Source organism: Astatotilapia calliptera, chromosome 12 (genome assembly GCF_964374335.1).
Source record: "Astatotilapia calliptera chromosome 12, fAstCal68.1, whole genome shotgun sequence".
NCBI classification, from domain to species: Eukaryota; Metazoa; Chordata; class Actinopteri; order Cichliformes; family Cichlidae; genus Astatotilapia; species Astatotilapia calliptera.
In genome coordinates this window covers 3,227,175-3,236,594 of record NC_137433.1, presented here as the reverse complement: position 1 = coordinate 3,236,594, position 9,420 = coordinate 3,227,175, and the positions used below count along the sequence as shown (strand labels likewise).

The window sequence follows — 9,420 nt, the reverse complement described above, 5'->3', positions numbered from 1 at the left end:
CCTGGTAGCGTCTTGCATCCTGCCCCCAAACCCCAGCCTCTATGGCACTTGTACTTAGAGCTTTTTCCTTTGCTGCCATGATTAGTGCCTCTAATCTTCTACAGCTTCCTGATGTACTCGTGGATGTTTGTTGTCTCATCCTGGACTGTGGTACTGACTCCATGCATGGTCAGGAGCTTCCTGGTTTTGATGTTAGTGGCCAGCTTATTATCCCAGCAGGGTATCTGACAGGCACGGCAGGGCGTAGGTGTTGATAGCCCCGATCTTGTTCTCACTGTTCAGCTGACTATAAGGACTTGCTTGACCCTCTGCAGATAGTGATTGGACTGTTAATCTGGGACACAGGGCATTTCCTGGGCACTTTGCCGGTGGACCAACACTTTTGGGCCGATGGCGGCCTGAATGGCTGCTGTACACCGGCCGTACAAGGACTGACAGCAGCCCATTTGTTCATTGTCATTACTGACTCTGTATTGCCCAATTAAATATCTTAATGCAACTGGCCACTCCCCTACCTTTGCTGTTTGCTCACGCAATTTGAGACAATTAAAACTGAGACAACACAATTTAAAAAAAACTAAAATGTTGTTTTGTGACAGGCTGCTAATAACAAATTATCTAAAAATAAAAGGGGTTTCTTTTTCTTTAGGAGTCAGCTGAGGTGGTTCAAGGTTCAAGGTTCAAGGGTCTTTATTTGTCACATGCATAGTTATACAAGTATATGCATGTGACAAATAAAGAACCTTGAACCTTGAACCTTGAACCACCTCAGCTGACTCCTAAAGAAAAAGAAACCCCTTTTATTTTTCGGGCATCTGACAAGGACGCCTCCTGGGTGAGGTGTTCTGGGCATGTCCCACCGGGAGGAGGCCCCGGGGCAGACCCAGGACACGCTGGAGAGACTAAATCTCTCGGCTGGCCTGGGAACGCCTTGGTGTTCCCCCGGATAAGCCGGAGGAGGTGGCTGGGGAGAGGGAGGTCTGGGCTTCTCTGCTTAGGCTGCTGCCCCCGCGACCCGGCCTCGGATAAAGCGGAAGAAGATGGATGGTTTCTTTTTCTTGCCAAGCTGCTTGTTATGCATAGATTAAACACTGGTTGATGCCTTGCTTTTTTGCAAATTCTGTTCAGTATTAGGTGGTTGCACAGTACTGTATATATGACAAAAGTTAAGGAACCATTGTTCTGTTATTTTATTTTTATTGATTAATTTGTTTTTATATTGTGAAGTTCAGGTTTTGAACCTGATCACTAGGTTTAAATGAGTCAATAGCATGAATGCAGTACAAAAAAAAGCAGTTCCCTCTGGGCTTATTTGCTCCTGGTGATGCTCTTTATTATTTATGCATTGATACGATGAGACGCACTCATTTTTGCCCAGTTTATATAACCTAATAAAAGGGTAAGTTACTCAATTTAAAGACATCGGAGACTACACATACAGCCCACAGAGAAGCTGTTGAGTCACAGCACCCAGGAAAACTAATTGATTAAATCCACTCGCTGGATTCTCTATGCACCATGAGGAAGGGGTGGGACCATCAGGAGCTGCAGCACACCTGCTCATGTCAGACGCACAATGGCCAGGTTATTGCTAGTGCTCTGTGCTCCCCGCTGTCATCACTGCTATTAGATGCTGAGGAGGAATGTGCAGACCACAGCTTCCCTCTGTCCTGGTTCCTGGGCAGCTGCCAGCTGAACCATGACTGTCTTTTGTATACAGCTGCAGGACAGTCACACCTGCAGACACCACATGGAGGAGTAGCCCACATTTTCATTAACTTTTATTCAGTTACTTTAATGGTCATTTCCTGTTTTATCAAACGCTGTTAGATGAAGAGTTTAACTTCTATTAAATCATGATCCAGCAGCTTCTAAATCCTGTAGCCTGTAATGAATGAATGTAAAAAGAAATTAAGGAGGTAAAAACTAAGAAATTATATATAAATTGCCCAAAATAATAATGTGGGGTTTTTTTGGCACTATATTATATAACTTATATAGTACTTTGGCACTATAAAAGCGTACACCAGTTCATGAAAGGTAGTTAGGGGCAGAATAAACTGCTACAAATGTGAGATCGGGATGAAGATCCCAATTCCACAAGTTAGCCCCTCAACAAAACAGCCAGTGGGTTTTTCTGCAGGCTTTAGGACTGAAGTTCTTTCAGCTGCTCCCTCATGGTTCACCACATCAGATGATCTTCTTTCCCTTTTACACTGACTGCTCTTTCTGATGCAACCCCCAGGGGATTTGTGTCTCGTCTCAGTTTTGAAACAGGAACCTTTTACATGTTGGGCAAATGTTGTTGTGTAGACCACAACACTATGGAACCACTTCACTTAGGCTTTTGGATTAATGAAAAAAAACGTTTCATATGTTTTGAACTGGAAGATTATATTGATAAGACAGGCACCAGACATAAAATGCTAGCTTTAGGTTATAAAGACATTTCACATTGGTCACCTCCACTAAACTTCTGTGTTTCACTTAATGACCATCAATGTCTCAAACAATGTCTCTAGTGTCCTTCAGCCACTTACCAGCTACCACATGTTGAGGGAAAATGTAAAATTCATGTGTGCTCTTTTCTTACCATTTTCATGTTGTAGCACAAAATGTGAACGGTAACGTCGAACCCAGACATCTGAAAAAGAAGAAGTGGGAACAACAGTGACAACCCATCTGCAGAAATCATTGCAAATATTCTATTTAATGGTGGAGTTATGTGAAAACTTGCATCCTGCATCCTGAGGCTTTTATGTGGGGGGGGGGGGGGGGGGGGGGGGTGTTTAATTAAATTCTCAGAAAACTGAGACCATATACATATCGCCCCTCACCAGGTGAGAGGGGCAGAGTTTTCACATATATAAATTCTGTCTAATCCACTCACTGCTGTGGGTCCTGTCTGGGTCCCTGTTGTGTCTTTCTTGTTTCGCTGTGGTCAGAAGCAACAGCACCTCCACACGTATCCTGCACATACTTCCTGTTTGCTTCGAAACTGTGATCCCCACTCTTTCTGTGCCATTTGGTTTGCCAGATTTCCAGGAAGTCTCACATTGAAAGAATCTAAAAATATCAGGATAGAAAATGACAGCTGGACATGGATTCATTCGTGCTGCCTTGCTTGATTCATGCAGGAAAACTGACTTGTTGGAGGAGTTGATAGGAAGTTAGGCTGGTGGTTGGTGTCAGATATTGAACTGAGAAAACAAACAAATCCCTGATGCCTCCTGACCTCCATGTGGTCTGGAAAAGTTTGCCTGGCTGACAAACAATGGTTGGCACACAGTCAGGGCAGCAGGCTGCCAAACTGGCAACCTCTCCACCCTCAACTCCTCCTGCTCCTGCATCAGTGTCCGATGCACATCGTGGCCAGTGCACACATCCTGGCTTTGTGGGCCAGGAATGCCAAGAATCCAGACTACTGCTCACCTCCCTGCTGCTGCCCAGCAAGGTGCTTCCCCCCCCCTCTTTCCCATTGCTGCTCAGCGTCCCAGTTGTTTTACAAGCCAGCTGGCCGGGCTGTCTGGGTGGCTGCTTGCATAAGTCGGGACACTGTGTTTGATTTGATGTTGCACACAGTAACATGACTGCTTCAGTCTGAAGCTGCAATGCCTGCTGTTAGGAAGAGAGCTGAAGGCCACAGGCTGGCTCACTGCAGCATGCTCAGATTTGATGAAGCTCTCAGGGTGGGCTGTGGGAGGCTTGGGTGAGTCTTCAAATCACGTCTGAATGTGAAATCTTTGACACCTTGAAATGTCTTGGTCATTTCGGTAAACAGAATTACAAGATAAGTGAAGCAGTAAAATATATTTGCATGTATAACTATAATATAGGAGCTGCAGTGGACTGTGCTAGTTTAAGAATGAAAGCATCCTCCAAAGATGACATAAACTTCATAGGCATGTGGAGTATTAGCAGATGGAAAAGTGATAACTGCCAGCAAGCAGCTGCACTGAGTGACAGTTCATGGCTGTTTCATGTGGATGTGATCAGGCTGGGTCACAGTTCAGGTGTCTGGCACCAGGGTCAAAGCTGGTCCTGAGACACCTGGACCTCCTTCCTGAGAGCAGGAGTGAAAATAGTCCACTGCAGGAATGAAAGGAGTCTTTGTGGATGTTTCAGCAGCCTTTCTTCTCCATGTCAAATATTGCAAGTAAACCGGGTCTAATGATGCTCAAGGCGCTTTACATGCTGGGAGTGATAGATGTGATAGATGTGATATGTCTCATTCACCCATTCATCCATGTTCTATGTCTCAGGACTGAATCAGAGTTCTGTGGGGAACTCTTGTAGAGCCTAGAACACAACCTACATAAGTGGCTGACGTTGCTCACATTTATGCTATTGTGTGGTGAATTACATGTGAATTACAATGTGGTGCCTAGAAATAGAAAAAAATTAAATGCTGAGACATTTTTCTTCTTCGTCATTATTCTTTATGTTCAGGGGATGAGTGTTTTTCTCTCACTCTCAAAAAAAGTGTAGCTGTAAATGCACGACAGGAATCAATGGAACAGGCTAATCACAATAGTCGAGGCTCTGCCAAGGATTTCAAGTTTTTGTTATAGCTTATCTTTTTACCTGCTTCTTCTTTTGTCCTCCGCGTGTCCAGTTTCCTCAAGTTTTGTAAGGACACACTGCACACCATGCCAAGATATGTATATGCTATTTCAGAATTGTGTTATCCTTGTCATGTTATTTGTAGACGTGCTTTTGTCACAGGCTGCAAGTAACAAAGTATAGATCTGTCCGTCTGTCCGTTCGCTTCCGCTTATCCTTTTCAGGGTCGCGGGGGGCGCTGGAGCCTATCCCAGCTGTCATAGGGCGAGAGGCGGGGTATACAGGTCGCCAGTCTGTCACACGGCCAACACACAGAGACAGACAACCATTCGCACTCACATTCACTCGCACATTCACACCTATGGGCACTTTGGATTAACCAATTAACCTATCCCCACTAACTGCATGTCTTTGGACAGTGGGAGGAAGCCGGAGTCTTCCTCCCACCGTCCAAAGTATATACAATTTAAAATAGTCTGTTACGTGTAGACACAACACCGGTTCATCCCTTGAGTTAAGTGTCTTTGTAAGGCTTGAAACATTCATAGCTCAGTGTTAAGTGGCTTCACAAACTAAACTGTGAGGTGCAAAATGTAAAGCGTTAAGGGGACGATCGTGGACTTTTGCACAGTGCTGCTTTTAAGGAACAGGCCAGAGAAACTTCAGCAGCCTTATCGAAAGCCAAATTAAGTTTCCCATGTTTCTTGACAGCCTAGGCCAACTTAATGCAAGGACTTTCCTGCTCTCCAGCAAAACACTCTTTACGTGCCACCACGGTGACAATGGGAATGCAGAGTTTTTCCTGCCAATCATGGGAACACGAGGATAAGCCTGTGTTTCCTGGAATGCTGCCCATTAGGAAAGAGACGGAGGGAACACAGGATGTTCTGAGCACATTGTCCTTCAGTGTAGAAGAGAGCTGTTTACAGGGAGTTTCTCCATTCTCACAGTTAATCATTCTGAGCCTCACTGAGCGGGATTCCCTCCTTAAGTTTTCCATTACACCTGTCCAACCACTGGCTTCTTTTTTTCATGTGCTAAGTATGTCCTCTGCTGTTTCCTTTCTAGCGTGTTCATGCATAGAAAACTAACGATTTTCACACACAGTCTGAAAACTACAAGCAGTTTAACCAGGACTTAGCAGCTCTTGTAAACCAGGGTTTTCCTGGTGACACCTTTAATGACACCTTGACTCATCCATAATTACACTGTGACGTTAACACATCTGTAAGTGTTTCACACCTCCTCCTCCTCTCTCTGGACGCTCTGCTGAGAGGCGCGGTAATGATGTCACAGGGCAGGGGCATGTGTGTCTATAAGTGCAGAGAGAAACCTCTGACTGAAGTAGAGCTGAGCCACGCTGCTGGAGAGGCACAGGCAAATTTACCTCTGGGTGCCAAACTCACCTCTGGATACTTTTCATCCTGGAGCTGCAAAAATAACTTCTTTCCTCTTGGGAATCTGGATGTGAAAGCCTACTTTTTGTTTGCTTGCTTTATTTGCTGGGATCAGGATGCTTTGTCCTGTTGCTTTGCAGCGGATCTCCTTCACCCTGTTTATGCTGGGCAGAGCTGCAGTAATGGTGAGTTTCTGTGGCTTTAAATGCTTTTTATTTCTGTGATCTTCCATATAGTTATTTTAGATAACATTTTGATTACCATTTTAAAAAATAAATAAATAAAAATCAGTCTGAGCTGACCTCTGACCCTGGTATTTAGGTAGACAGTGCATGCCCAGCTGAATGTTCCTGCCCCCCCTCGCCTCCACTGTGCCTGCCCGGCGTCAGTCATGTAACTGACGACTGTGGCTGCTGCAAAGTTTGTGCTCGGCAGTTTAATGAGGACTGCAGCACGACAGAACCTTGTGATCACATCAAGGGGCTGCACTGCCATCTGGGGGCTGGAGGAAACCCAGAGAGAGGACTGTGTCAAGGTGAGCAAGGAGTTTATTGAAAGCTCACAGCTTCAAATCATTAAAGGAATAATTATTCTGATGTTGGAACAAAAGCTACAAACAAAAACACAGCTCCTGTACCGAGAATCAGACAGCAAGGGTAGATGCACACTGTTGAAATTACAGAGCAACTGTCCACAAACACCCTGCAGATGCATTTCAAAGGAACTCTGGACACTTTTATGTAATGACTCTAATGGCTCTGGAGGAGCTGCTTAAGGTCTAGCTGGAAAATAAATAAATGAAAAAGCAGGAATGCAAACATTTATTTGAAATAAAAGGTGCTATGAATCTGTGGGATCATTACAGATCACAAGGGAGCATTAAACTGTTCAAAAAGCATGAAATCTCCCTGATAGGAAATCCATTTGATTTCTTGGTGTATTTCTCTAGAGTATGACGTCTTAGCTGAAGGGCCAATATTAGGCTCACTTACAGGTTACTCAGGTTAACTTTACTAGATAATGTTTACATGCTTATTTATTATTCTTTTTTTGCAATACATTGCTTCAGCATCTCTTTTGACCTCCAGTCAGAAATGTTTTGTTTTAGCTCGTCCTCCATAAGAAACCTTTTCTTTGACTGCTCAGCTGGCCTGGTGTGAAGAAAAGTAAAAGGTTGAGCAGATTTTACAGATTTTATGAGTATGTGTTTTTTTTGATTCCATGGATCTTGACCTTCACACATGTACCTTCAGGGAAATAAAAAGTCAGTTTGATTTGCACTAAAGCAGAAAAAGTGACACAGCAGCACATTAACACACAGACGATGCTTGATTATTGGTCGATGTTAGCATCAAAGCTGCAGACGTGATAACGCTAACAGTTTTCCTGTTGTGAAGCTGCTGCCACTATAATACACTCAAAGCAACACTCTGAGTCTTCAGCTAGAAAAGTGGCTTTAGCATGGAAACGAAAATGGAAAATGGTGAACTATGAGGCAGCTGACAGCATCTGTGTTTAGAGGATGGCCTCAACACATGTTACATAGATAAACAACAGAGGGAAAGCATGGAAAAGCCAAAATGGTAGTTCATCAGCAGTGTTTCCTGTGAGCGAGACGTAAAAAGCTATACAACATACAAAGTGAGAGGTAAAAACACAAAAACGCAGCAAACAGACTCATTAAGTTTTTGCCGTATCCTTCCATGAAGTTCAAAAGTGTCTGCTAACAGCTCAGTTTCCTGTTTTCTATGTCAGCTGAAGCTCATGGCGTACCCTGTGCATTCAATGGGCGAGTGTACCAGCATGGTGAGGACTTCCAGCCCGTTTGCCAGCACCAGTGCACCTGCATGAATGGTGTGGTGGGCTGCATGCCCCTCTGTCCCTACCAAGTGCCCCTGCCTCGGTGGCGATGCTCAAAGCCCCGGCTGGCGCAGCCCGAGGGTGGCTGTTGTGAAGAATGGGTGTGTGATGATGACAACAGCATCAGCGAGGAGCTGAGTGAGCCAACAGAGAGCCAGCTGCACCCAAACCACATCAGTCCTTTGCTGCCAGTCCAGCGACAGAATCCCCTCCCAGCTGCCAGCGGAGCAGATACATTCAGAGGTAAAGTTGAAAATACTGTAAATCATCAGAGCAGCACTCTCAAATAAGTTGATGACTTTATTGATGTGAAATATTCACAAAACCCTCAAGAACTCCAAGAAGTGACTCACAAGGTAACTAATTGTCTGCTGGCATCCATGACTTCATTGCTGTATTGTGCTCTCACGCAGAGATCGCATCGTTCCCCCTCTCTGAGGTCTTACATGAGCCCCAGTGTTTCCCACAGACCACTGAGTGGACCCAGTGCTCTGCCACATGTGGGATGGGCATTTCAAGTCGTGTGACCAATCACAACCCAGACTGTCAGCTAGTCAGAGAAACCAGACTGTGCCAGATCCAGCACTGTGACCTGCAGCTTCCCATAACTAAGAAGGTAGTGTATACTCAAATGGAGATGGATGTAGAATGCCGATAGGAACATCTGAGATTTGTTATTTAACTGTGGCTGTCTCTGTCATCCTGGAAGAAATGTCAGCGAACCTTCCGCCCACACGAGCCAGTCAGCATCACCTTTGGTGGATGCTCTACAGCTCAGCGATATCGGCCTCGGACCTGTGGGACTTGCACTGACGGCCGCTGCTGCGCCCCGTCTCTCTCTCGCACCGTGCAGCTCCGCTTCCACTGCCCCAGTGGAGACATCCTCTACAATGTAATGTGGATCCAGCGCTGCAGCTGCGGTACGAGCTGTGGTAAACACACCTATCACTCCAGCACCTCCGTCAACCTCTACAATGACATCCACACTTTCAGAGACTGATGCTGACTTATCAGCGGACTCTGCACCTCCCCCTCGCTAAACTCACTGCCTCAATGTCTGTCCGCTGGGTGGGAAAGGAGTCCGCTCGCTTGCACTTTAAGCTTGCTGTCATGATGATGTCACTTTGTCCACGCTACAGGCGGTGCCTCTCCAGCGTCCTATGCAGTCTCGAGGACGACACAAAACAGTGTGACTGCTATGCCACAGTGTAGGCCGAGAGCTTTAACTGAAACTTTAATTTATTTTCAACTTTGTTTTCTTTTCCACAGAGGGTGACACGACAACTTGTCAAACATAAAGAAGGCTTTTTAACAGGCATATTAACAGGAAGTAATGGTTATCAAAGACATGCATCTTTGTTCTTCACCACATTTTAAAATGCTGAGGAGCAGTGGCATCGATTGTTGGTTCACATGGATTGTGCTTGATACAGTCCACCTGTTCCCCGTACAAGTACTGACGGGGAAATGTGTGAGATGTGTCTGTTTTACAGCGACAGGCTTTCAGAAAGGAGTTTACAGACTGTGCTTATTATGCTACTTTGGTATATTGATTAAAATCCTACAGGCTATACAGACTTCACTCTTAGTTGTGGAGTGA

General features: G+C 45.1%; 1 protein-coding gene and 1 long non-coding RNA gene across 3 annotated transcripts in view; one reads left to right on the top strand and one right to left on the bottom strand.

Moving 5' to 3' along the window:
• Positions 1-1,190: 1,190 nt before the first annotated feature.
• LOC145432227 (uncharacterized) lies at positions 1,191-3,147 on the bottom strand. Its single transcript, XR_013912506.1, has 3 exons — positions 2,891-3,147; positions 2,594-2,644; positions 1,191-1,737 (listed from the first exon to the last, which is right to left on the bottom strand). It is a non-coding gene; the product is annotated as an uncharacterized LOC145432227 (long non-coding RNA).
• Positions 3,148-5,546: 2,399 nt separating this feature from the next.
• ccn1l2 (cellular communication network factor 1, like 2) overlaps positions 5,547-9,420 on the top strand; it is a 4,061-nt gene continuing 187 nt past the window's right edge. The window contains exons 1-5 of one of the 2 annotated variants that reach the window (XM_026187430.2): positions 5,547-6,145; positions 6,286-6,495; positions 7,716-8,063; positions 8,234-8,436; positions 8,530-9,420. The exon at positions 8,530-9,420 is cut by the window's right edge and continues 187 nt beyond it. In XM_026187430.2, coding sequence (XP_026043215.2) covers positions 5,848-6,145; positions 6,286-6,495; positions 7,716-8,063; positions 8,234-8,436; positions 8,530-8,820 — 1,350 coding nt within the window. In that variant the 5' untranslated portion in view covers positions 5,547-5,847 and the 3' untranslated portion in view covers positions 8,821-9,420. Of the gene's footprint in view, positions 6,146-6,281; positions 6,496-7,715; positions 8,064-8,233; positions 8,437-8,529 lie in introns of both variants that reach the window. The other variant, XM_026187432.2, reaches the window with a different exon arrangement.